This window comes from Polypterus senegalus, chromosome 14, assembly GCF_016835505.1.
Source record: "Polypterus senegalus isolate Bchr_013 chromosome 14, ASM1683550v1, whole genome shotgun sequence".
NCBI lineage: Eukaryota > Metazoa > Chordata > Cladistia > Polypteriformes > Polypteridae > Polypterus > Polypterus senegalus.
In genome coordinates this window covers 110,782,922-110,795,015 of record NC_053167.1, presented here as the reverse complement: position 1 = coordinate 110,795,015, position 12,094 = coordinate 110,782,922, and the positions used below count along the sequence as shown (strand labels likewise).

At 39.8% G+C, this 12,094-nt stretch overlaps 1 protein-coding gene across 7 annotated transcripts in view; it reads left to right on the top strand.

Moving 5' to 3' along the window:
- Window positions 1-11,833, top strand: part of LOC120514882 (fibronectin type III domain-containing protein 7-like) — a 61,752-nt gene extending 49,919 nt beyond the window's left edge. For all 7 annotated transcript variants that reach the window (XM_039735515.1, XM_039735513.1, XM_039735514.1 and 4 more), the window contains 4 exons: window positions 2,164-2,424; window positions 4,517-4,546; window positions 8,136-8,169; window positions 11,274-11,833. In XM_039735515.1, coding sequence (XP_039591449.1) covers window positions 2,164-2,424; window positions 4,517-4,546; window positions 8,136-8,164 — 320 coding nt within the window. In that variant the 3' untranslated portion in view covers window positions 8,165-8,169; window positions 11,274-11,833. The remainder of the gene's footprint in view (window positions 1-2,163; window positions 2,425-4,516; window positions 4,547-8,135; window positions 8,170-11,273) is intronic.
- The last annotated feature ends 261 nt before the right edge of the window (window positions 11,834-12,094 follow it).

Genomic DNA, 12,094 nt, shown 5'->3' with positions numbered 1-12,094 from the left:
AAACTTATTAATTTGAGTCTCTGTGGGTGAGATACTTTTCTTTACTTGAAAAGTTTATTGAGTTGGAAAGACTGAGCATCACAAAAGGAAAAAGGTGAAAATTGTGTGCGTTTGGAAAATCTTAAACTGCTTAATTCAAAGGAAGCAAGGCCCCATTGAACCACACACACACACATATCCATCCATACTCTCAGTTCAGAGAATGTTTGGTATATCAGTCTGTCTTAAAAATCCCAACTTTCCATCCAGACTCTCTGAGAACAAGACATTAAGTTTTACAACAAAGACAGAATGTATTCTGGAATAACATCCATGGACGTGTGGGCCTCTTTCACTGCTGCTTAAGCAAATTTCAGAAAGACACTGAGGAAAAATGGAACCCACGGGGGAGAACTTCAGGGCCATGTTAACAGCATAATAGGTCCACGAGCAAAGTAGTGTGCTGGGCTCCCTATTTTGATAGCAGAAAAGAAACATACATAGGCATCTGAAAAATCGTGGGCCCTTATGCCAGTGCCCATAAGTTTAAAATGCTCCTGGGGAGAAGCGATTACTCATTAATGAAAGGATGACTGTTCTCCCCATGTCTGGCAAACACACACTTGGAAAATTATGAAGAGTTTTAGAAGAATGTTTAATGGGGATAATGACTCAAAATTTGAGCCTTCTGGTTCATAAAGGGTCTGCTATATCAGGGGAAAACTTAGCACTGCATTCAACAATCCCATAATTCAATGGTGGTGATTGTCTTATAGTCTGGGGATACCTTTTTGCATCAAACTTTGGATGACTTGCCATTACTTGAAGGAAATGTGAATTCTGTTTAGAAAGACTACCCTCCAGCTACAAGTAGTTAACTGGGTTTATCCTGATGAAGGATAAAATGTTTTTGTTATTCTAAATATAATGTTCCTAAGAAGAAAATGGTGTTAACTTTATTCATTTGGGTGAATGTTTTCAATTTCAATCCATTTAATTTTTAATTCAGCTTGAAGTGTGAATGTGGGAGTCCGACAGGAGTTGAAATGCGATAAATTATGCATCTGTACAATGACATCTTGAGTGAGGGGTGGCAACAAAATGTTGAGTTCAACTTCTTAACTTCAGGCAGTTGACCATTGTGATTTCAGAGCTCTGACAGGCATTGTGGAACCAGGAACCCTTCTGAGTGGTCAGTTTTTAAGTTTAGTGTATATAGTTTGAAAAACATAGGCAGAAAGATTAATGTAACGTTATATGTAAAGTACATTTAAATGTTTGGATTACTCTTGATGGCCTGTAGAAGTGAGCAATATATAAAAAACATTATTGATTCAGGACGCAAGTCCCTTTTGCTTTGGGTTTTTAGGGTTCTTTCTCTCTGAAGATTTAATGTAATTGTAATGTAATTGAGGGTTTGAAATTTACATTTTGTGTGCCACAGTGAAATGAGTTAGTTGGTAGTGGCAGTGGATTGGAGTGTATTGTTTCTCTTTGAGCAAAATGCCCAAATGTACACAAGGAGTTAATTTGTAAAGCTTATCATACCTCGATGCATGGAATTTCTTTACAAGGGTATTTATTTAATCTAGTTGTTTAAATTGTATTCCTTTGAATATTTTTGAAGTATGGGAAAGGCACAATATAAATAAATGTATTACTCAGCTGAACCTCATTATGTGCATCTGTTCACATTAGAATGGCTGATGAAATATAAAATCTATTCATGTGCTAGTCAAAGTTCAGCATTGAAACTCATTGAGATTTTTGAACAACAATTTATATAAGTAGTTATTATTTGAAAACTTAAAAGCATCTTCAGCTTGCACCAATTCTGCAAAGAAAAGCACACCAAACGTTCTCCACTGTACTGTGAAAGAATCACCAACAGCCACGTGAAATGCCAGCTGACAAATATTACAGCTAAATGCGGATTAATCATTTTTCGAATCCATTTTCACATATGGGATTGAGTGTTCCATAACTGTCGTTAACATCTAAAGGAACGTAATGCTAATATGTTGTATGTATGCTTTATTATGTTTATATATTATATTCATGTATCATAAATACAGCACTTCACAATGTATAAAGAATAAAATGACATACTTATTGTTTAATTGTCTTTTAACTAACTGAGATTATTGGCCTTTATTGAACAGCACATTCCTATTTCCAAAACAGGTGCCTGTTGTCCATCTAGTGTCAAGTTGTATAGAATGGCAAACAGCGTCATCAGAGTGCACTGGCGGGCAGCTGTCCTCTCCCAGGACTACCAGGTTGACCTCTTTGGATCCAAAGCCAATTTCTCCTGCACTCCCTCTACCGGGTCCAGTTTTTGTGATGTTAAAGAGATATCCTGTGGGGATGTCTACACTGTTGTAGTGTCACCAGTTTCCAGTGATGGATCCAAAGTTACCTTCTGCCCAAGAAAATTATACTCAGGTACATAATACAGCAAAACCTGTAATCCAACCCTATTGTAAGCAGAGATCCATGCATTATTATCTTATATTGTAAATGTGAGACATTCAGTCAAGCTCAGTGAATATAGATAGATAGATAGATAGATAGATAGATAGATAGATAGATGGGCACACACTATGACAGGGCTGGCGAACTCCAGGCCTCGAGTGCAGCAGTGGCTCCAGGTTTTCATTCTTACCATCTTCTTAATTAGTGACCAGTTTTTGCTGCTGATTACTTCTTTTTATTAACTTGACTCCGACCCCATAGTTGTTTCTTTTTCTTTAATTAGCAGCCAAACAATAATGAGACACAAAACAAGCCACCACATGACCAGCTCACCTATGCCCATTACACAATATCTGAAATTAAAGAGAGGTGATGGTCTTGGTAAGGTTGATCTCTCAGGTCACCAAAACATTTTGACGGTGCTCTTAGATAAGAACAGAAAAACAACAGTTTTCAAAATGTGTGCTGTGGCAGAATAACAGCAGCAACAAGCCATGGAATTAAATAACGGGTTTAATTAACAGCAAGAATTGGTTTATCATTGAGAAAGTGATTGGAGTGAAATTGGTTGGAGTTTGAAGCCCCAGTTTAGCTGATCATCTGTTCTGTGCTCGTTTCACATCTCATTTCCGCTTGGCTGTCATTTAATCAAGAAATGAATCAACTCAGAGGGCTGAACTCTTCTAACAGGGCTATTTAAGTGATGGGGAAAAAGTTAATTAGCAGTGAAAACTGGTCACTGATTAGGAAAAGGGTTAGAATGAAAACCTGCAGCCACTGTGGCACTCCAGGCCTGGAATTCGCCACTCCTGCACTATGGACTGATCACACACCAGAATGACTAAAAAAGAAAGAACATTTAAAAAGATTGTCCCGGATACCGTGAGGCATTATGCAGGCATATTGCTGTTGGTCTAAAGGAGACTTGGTAGCATTTCTTGACACACCTCTACTGAATCATTCATTAGCTGAAAGTCCTCAGTGTTAGTGTATCAGAGAGAGGATATGCAGCATTGTTCATAATAGCACTCAGTTTATTTTTAACTCTCTTCTTTGCTACGACCTCCTTGGGGTCCAAAGTGTGTCATATAACTGGGGTGATGTTAAGTTGCAGACAGTTCTTTCTGCACCAAAAAACTAAATTCTTCACCCGACTCCTATACTCTTTGTCATGCTCCTTATCAATACACCCCATAAGTACAGAATCATCTGAGAATTTCTGTAAGTGACATGACTTGGTATTATATTTACAGTCAGAGGTGTTCAGAGTGTAGAGACAAGGAGTCAGGTCTGTTCCTTGCAGTGCTCCAGTGTTGCTCATATCCGTATCAGAAAAGCAGTCACTGAGTCTCACAAGCTGTGGTCTGCCCGACAGACAGTCCTTTATCTAGGACACCATGTGCTCATCCAGCTGCACATCTCTGAGTTTAGCTATTAACAGGGATGGCTGGATGGTACTGAAGGCACTGGAAGAATCAAAAAACAGAATCCTCACAGTGCTGCCAGCTTTGTCCAGGTGAGAATAAGCCTTGTGGAGCAGACAGATAATAGCGTCCTCCACTTCAATCTTTGTCTGATAGGCAAACAGAAGTGAGTTCAGGTGGTCCACCATAAGAGGATACATATAGCAATAAAGATAAAGAAAAGATCACATATATATGTGATATAAAGCAGTGCCTTTATCTATCTATAGGGTGGTCCACATCTAATTTTGCAATTTTCATTACACTATAATTTATTAAATTTATTACATAGAAAATCACCCGAAAAGTCCCAGACCATCGAGAAATGTGTGAACTGACGACATGAAGAATCGTCTTCGTGCTGAACTGGAATTGTCAAAGTCATCCAGACAATCTGGATCTGCATAATTAGATCTGGACCACCCTCTATCTATCTATCTATCTATCTATCTATCTATCTATCTATCTATCTATCTATCTATCTATCTATCTATCTATCTATCTATCTATCTATCTATCTATCTATCTTAAATACATTTTAGTAAAACTGCATGTAACTCTGAAGGATCTTTTGTGATTTGTTTATTCTTGCCTTTCAGTTTCTTGCTCAGGAAGCAATGTAGGAATGGGTAAGTCAGTCTTATTTCATTTACTGGTAAAAAAAAGTTGTGGTTGATGATAAAATTCTAACATCACGTAACGCCTCTGCTGAGTTCCTGTTTTCTAGTTTAGTGTGGTATTTTTTCATGCTGTCACTTCTTTAAAATATAGGGAAAGTCTACACCCAAACGCCACTGGCCACTAAATCAAGTCTGCCAGGACAGGCTTTTTCTTTTAAAGTTCCAAATAATCACAAATGACAATTCAGAAATATGTTTTTTATACTGACATAGCATTATTTCTTACTTTCCATTTGTTATTCTGCTACATTGCTTAGTATAGGTGATATTATTTCTGAAACGCAGTCCCACGTTTTCATCATTGCGGAGAGCTTTTTATTTGGTACCATCAGTAGTGGACTGGAGTTAACCCAGTATGCTGAATAACATTCTGACAGCCAACGCAGACCATGGCTGAAGCAGCGTCTCTCTCTGCAAAGTGGTCCGCAGCTTCCTGTAACAAATTAGAGATTCCTGAACAGTGCGGCAGTCTCCTCGGAGCCACCGAGTCACTGTATGTGTGATGTAAATCAAATCGGAAAAGGTGATAAAGGCCTCCACTGTCGAAAGAGCATTGGTAACAAGCATCATTTTCAAATTTGCATGTTATCAATGTTCATGTATGTTGTAAAACAGCAGATATAACCTCTGCTATACAGAAAACTCTACATAGTTAGGAAAGGTCACATCTTTCTCTTATAGTACCTCAATATGAAAAAACATTCATGCAACATCAATATTTTACTGACAAAGAGACATATCCAATGGACAAGTTACCGGTAGTCATGAAACCTGAGAAGGAAAAGGTTAGTGAGGACTTCTAACATTTTTTGGGGAAAATGGGCATCACTACTGGAAATTGTGAATGAAGTCGCAAACTGGGGGCAGAGGTCTTCAAACTTTCGTAGCTGTAAATGTCATAGCTGTTGCCAATCATGGGTCAAATCACAAATTAGGTGAGAAGCGGTGGCACAATGGTCCCCGTGCGACACAGATCCAGCACCCCGGGTTTGAATCCCATATGTGTCTACAATAATCCCTCGCTATATCGCTCTTCGACTTTCGCGGCTTCACTCTATCGCGGATTTTAAATGTAAGCACATCTAAATATATATCATGGATTTTTTGCTGGTTCGCCGCTTTCTGCGGACAATGGGTCTTTTAATTTATGGTACACGCTTCCTCAGTTTGTTTGCCCAGTTGATTTCATACAAGGGACGCTATTGGCAGATGGCTTAGAAGCTACCCAATCAGAGCATGTATTACATATTAACTAAAACTCCTCAATGATGTAAGATATGTTTCCCGCGCGGTGCTTGATTGTTTGCTTCTCTCTATCTCTCTCACTCTCTCTGCCTGACGGAGTGGGTGTGAGCAGAGGGCTGTTTGCCTAGAAGATACGGACGCTCCTCTAACAAAATGCCGCTTTATCGCGGTGCTTCTGTATACTTAAAAGCACGTATTGGTTTTTTGATTGTTTGCTTTTCTTAGCGAGCGCTCTCTCTGACATTCTCTGCTCCTGACGGCGCTCCTTTGAAGATAAGATATGTTTGCATTCTTTTAATTGTGAGAAAGAACTGTCATCTCTGTCTTGTCATGGAGCACAGTTTAAACATTTGGCTAAAGGGTGTTATTTCATGTCTAGAGGGTTCTAATAATGTTAACAGGATGGGAGAGTTTATAAGGGCTTAAAATATATAAAAATAACCATACAAACATATGGTGTCTACTTTGCGGATTTTCATCTATTGCGGGGGGTTCTGGAACGTAACCCCCGCGATCGAGGAGGGATTACTGTATTGTCCATATGGAGCTTTCTCACATTCTTCCCCTTTTTGTTTCAGTTTTTCTTCCACAACTCCAAACACATGCATAATAATTTTGTACAGTACAGGCCAAAGGTTTGGACATACCTCCTCATTTAATGTGTTTTCTTTATTTTCATGGCCATTTACATTGGTAGATTCTCACTGAAGGCATCAAAACTATGAATGAACACATGCGGAGTTATGTACTTATCAAAAAAAGTTGAAATAACTGAAAACATGTTTTATATTCTAGTTTCTTCAAAATAGCCACCCTTTGCTCTGATGACTGCTTTGCACACTCTTGGCATTCTCTCGATGAGCTTCAAGAGGTAGTCACCTGAAATGGTTTTCACTTCACAGGTGTGCCTTATCAGGGTTATTTAGTGGAATTTCTTGCTTTATCAATGGGGTTGGGACCAGCAGTTGTGTTGTGCAGAAGTCAGGTTAGTTGGACGATCATTTATTTTTCAACAGGACAATGACCCCAAACACACCTCCAGGCTGTGTAAGGGCTATTTGACCAAGAAGGAGAGTGATGGAGTGCTGCGGCAGATGACCTGGCCTCCACAGTCACCGGACCTGAACCCAATCGAGATGGTTTGGGGGGAGCTGGACCGCAGAGTGAAGGCAAAGGGGCCAACAAGTGCTAAACACCTCTGGGAACTCCTTCAAGATTGTTGGAAAACCATTTCAGGTGACTACCTGTTGAAGCTCATCGAGAGAATGCCAAGAGTGTGCAAAGCAGTAATCAGAGCAAAGGGTGGCTATTTTGAAGAAACTAGAATATAAAACATGTTTTCAGTTATTTCACCTTTTTTTGTTAAGTACATAACTCCACATGTGTTAATTCATAGTTTTGATGCCTTCAGTGAGAATCTACCAATGTAAATGGTCATGAAAATAAAGAAAACCCATTGAATGAGGAGGTGTGTCCAAACTTTTGGCCTGTACTGTATTTGAGTGGGCTCTGAGATGGACTGGTGCTCTGTCCATGGCTACTTTCTGCCTTGTACCTAGTGCAACAAGGATAGACTGTGGCCTTTGTGACCCCAAATTAGAGTAAGTGAGTTTAAGAATGTTATGTAGATGGGAACAAGGAGTTTTAAATAATTCATGGTTAAAGAGGCATTACAGTTGGCAGTGATAGAGAAAATTGCAAAACAAGGAAGGGACATGAATGTTAATAGTAAAATAGGTGTGAGGGACATCAGCATTTCATGGCCAAGATGGGTCATGGCAGCTAGTAAATGGAGACAGAATTACAATACATTTAAAAGAGCTTTTAACGCTTCAAAGGCAAAAGGATCAACAGCTTTGGCTGTAAGTGAGAGAGAGGTTTCAATATTTCATGGCTAAAAGAAGTGTCCCTGTCAACAGTAGTGGTCCCAATAAGAAGACAAGATGAAGTTGGAGTATCATTGTTTTTTGACCAAATTAACATGGCTGTTGGCAATGCTGCACAAGACAGCAGAATAGTAGAAGAGTGTCATTAACCATTTCACAATGGAAAATGGAGCACAGGAGGCAATGGTTGTTGGCAACAAAATGACAAGATGTGGAGGTCCTTAAACACTGAGGTGGTGGGGTTGCCAGAGATGATACCCAATCTCAGGCAGTTATTGGTTATTCCTGTCTCTCAGTGTCCAGGTACAATTTCCTCCTTTTCCCCTTTTTCATTGTGGGGTCATTATTTTACATAAATGAAAAACAATGGAAACACTTGCCAATTAAATTCTTTTGTTTCTTTTCAGTTATTTATCAAGGAAAAAGTACAGATTAGCACAGGTATGTTATATGCTTCATTTCTAAACTGTTTTTACTTTTCTTGTATTATGCGTATTTTATGCTCGTCAGTAGTATCAGCTCCCAGGGTTATTTAAGGATTCTGTTTAAGTGCAGCGCCACAACCTTCTCCACTTCACTGTGGGCTTCAGATAGAAATAGAAAGGCCACACATGGCTTAGCCTAAGTAGGCTGACTCAGGGTCAGACAGCGGCAACAAGAAGAAGCGACATCAGAGACTAAGACATGTCAGAAAGAGAGAGTGGACTAACAAGGTGGGCAAAAGTGGGCTTTGTCCTCCCAACTGAACTGTCTTATCTGATCATTTTTGGATGAAATGATTTTTCAACTCTTTAACTTAAATTCTACTGCGTGAATCCCACGCAGTGTTAACACAGATTAATCCGATTCCCTGGGACTCCATTGTGTATTTCAACACTGCAAAATGGAATTAAAAAGACAGGGTCTGTAGTTTTTGAATAGTTTGTACATTGGTAACAGGGTGGTATTATTGTAGGATTAGTAAGACCACATTCACCACATTCATTACTAGATTGGTCCACTCTCTCTTTCAGATGTGTCTCAGTCTCTGATGTCGCTGCTTCTCGCTGCTGCTCTGTGATCCTTCAGATGGGCTACTAGTTATGTCAAAAATACATGTTCTGAACCATGTGACATTATACACATATGATTGGCTAGATATTCTGGTGATGGATGGCTCTGCCAAAAAGCTTCAATCCTTATACATACCTGTGCAATCTCTTGTTGTTTCCCATTCATTTACCATTAAAAAAACGATGTAATCTGTCTGACCATTTTAAAATAAAAGCACCATAAATTAATTAGATATCAAGACAGTGGCGCAGTGGGTAGCGCTGCTGCCTTGCAGTTAGGAGACCTGGGTTCACTTCCCTGCGTGGAGTTTGCATGTTTCCTCCAGGTGCTCCGGTTTCCTCCCACAGTCCAAAGACATGCAGGTTAGGTGCATTGGCGATCCTAAATTGTCCCGTGTGTGTGTGTCCTGCAGTGGGCTGGCGCCCTGCCCGGGGTTTGTTTCCTGCCTTGCGCCCTGTGCTCCAGCAGACCCCCGTGACCCTATATTAGGATATAGCGGGTTGGGAAATGACTGACTGACACAAGCATTCAGATTGTAAGAGAATTGTAAATTGGTCACATGAAGACAGAATGTACAACTATTGATCAAAAGGAAGAATGGATGCAGATGTATTTAGATAAGACATTTTCAAGGATCTGTGATAGTCTGGCATCTTGTCCAGGGTTTGTTCCTCCCTTGCTCCCTAAGCTAGCTGGGATAGGCTCCAGCCCCCATGTGACCCTGTTCAGGACAAAGTGGTTTAGAAAATGACTGACTGACTTTCAAGGATTCCTGTAAATTCCATCCATCCATTATCCAACCCTCTATATCCTAACTACAGGGTCACGGGACTCTGCTGGAGCCAACACAGGGTGCAAGGCAGGAAACAAACCCTCGCCAATGCACTTAACCTGCATGTCTTTGGGAGGAAACCCACGCAGACACGGGGAGAACATGCAAACTCCCCACAGGGAGGACCTGGGAAGCGAACCCAAGTCTCCTAACTGCGAGGCAGCAGCGCTACCCACTGCGCCACCGTGCTGTAAGCTAGTTAGGTACAGTAAGTCCTATACATTCTTTTGTAAATGAGTTAAGTTTTTTATAGTTCATCATGACTCGTTTGAGAAAAAATAGAAATAAAATAAACTTATAATAGAAGCACACTGTAGTTTCAAAAAATTATGATTTTATCCTTCAGGGCAAAGGTAAAGCACATTTCTGGCAATTTGATTTTCATTGTGAATGTGTATTGTTTGTTCAGTAAGCGAGTTAAGCTTCATACCTGCTGTAATCGTGGATATTCTATGAATAGCGTGTTTATCTTGTTGTACCATTTATAAGTACTGGAGTGACTCTGGCCTGTGAGGAACAACAACAACAATTTTTTCTATAGCACATTTTCATACAAAAGATGTAGCTCAAAGTGCTTTATAAAAGGTCAAGGAAATAGTTACAACAAAAAAATGAATTATGTTAAGAATAATAATGAATAAGCTCAAAAAAATAAAAAATCAATCAATACATCATATAGATACTGTATGTAATTAGAAAAGTAGTCTTTAAATGTAATATTTTGTTGTAAGTCTCTGAAGATGAGTACAATGATAAGGTCAGATGGCCAGAAACACTCATGAACAAAACTGCAGGGGGCCGAGCCACAGGAGCAGAAGTTTTTCTGAACAGTATGGCCGGTTGGAGAGGAAAAGACTGAGAAGATGAACGGCGCAGTCAAGAGAGCTCACTTAATGGGCAATCCCTCTGAGGGGGTTCAAGCACTTTACCGGGCATTGCAGTGGCCCACCCGCAGGTCTTTCAATCACGCTGGCAGCGTATGCGTGTGTGAAAAAATTTTTTAAAGTTAAAAAGAGCTAATAAACAGGTCTTTCAATGGCCATTGATGGTTGTGCGTACGCGAGCGTGTGTGTGTGTGTAAGTGTTGTCCACACTTCTTTTTTTTTTTTTAAGTTAAAAACATTGAGCTGGTAAGCAAGGTCAATGTTAGTGAATCTCAAGGATACAAACTTATTGCATTTTGTTTAGGCAGAGGCTATTAAAAGTATAATGAAATATTAATGAATTCAATGAAAATGAGTGGTTTTATAATACTACATTTTAGTAGTATTTGTTATTGATGTACTGTTACAAGGACTGAAAGTGAAGGTTAAGTTTCGCTCAGAATTTCAGATGCTGATTTGTCCCTGGCGCCAGACCAGGACTGACTTCTTTTAGGGGCCCAATGTAACCAGACTGTATGTGACGTACAGAGTGATTTAGAAAAGTGTCCTTATACTGTATAAACATTTACTGCCTGTTGTATCTTTAATAGTCAAGATTACGAGACGGATGACAATTATCTACGTGTTGCAAATCTTTATGTTGTTGTAATAATGTTACACTTCCCAGGGTGCTAAGCATAATGAGTTTGGCCTGAATGATTTCTTTTAAAGCTGTTTTTCTAAAAGTAAACTGTGCAAAGCTCTATTTCATTTTCTTTTTAATATCTATTTTCCAGGTTTGACAGCTGTGGACATGATATTCTACTGAATCCAGATCTTTATGCAAAATTCTTCCTTCATGATCATTAAAAGTATATATCTATATCTGAAAAATGAAGATGATTCATGCTCATAATATCTGGTGGGAAACGGTGGCAAGGGCTATCACCTAGTGATCATTTCAGTTACAAATAAAAATACCAAAAGGATTGCAATATGGTTAAAAATAAGGATGTTTATTGAACCAAATCACAAGGAAGAAATTAACCAAAGGGAGAACAAAAAGCATTAAATAAAGAATCACTAAAATACTTTCTTAACTGTTCCACTGGGTCTGGCTGCTCAAGCAACACATGGCAAATGCCAATCCTGTTTGGCAGGGTGGTTTCTCAGTTTGCACACCAACAAATGTCAAAGACAACTTCCTTTAACTATCTGATTTCTCTCTCCCTTCCTTGAATTTCTCAAACTCATCATCACTCTGCCACTGAGCCTTTTCCCCAACTCCATCCATCCATTGTCTAACCCGCTGAATCCGAATACAGGGTCATGGGGGTCTGCTGGAGCCAATCCCAGCCAACACAGGGCACAAGGTAGGAACCAATCCTGGGCAGGGTGCCAACCCACCGCAGAACACACACAAACACACCCACACACCAAGCACACACTAGGGCCAATTTGGAATCGCCAATCCACCTAACCTGCATGTCTTTGGATAGTGGGAGGAAACCAGAGTGCCCGGAGGAAACCCACACAGACACGAGGAGAACATGCAAACTCAACGCAGGGAGGACCCGGGAAGCAAACCCAGGTCTCCTAACTGCGAGGCAGCAGCGCT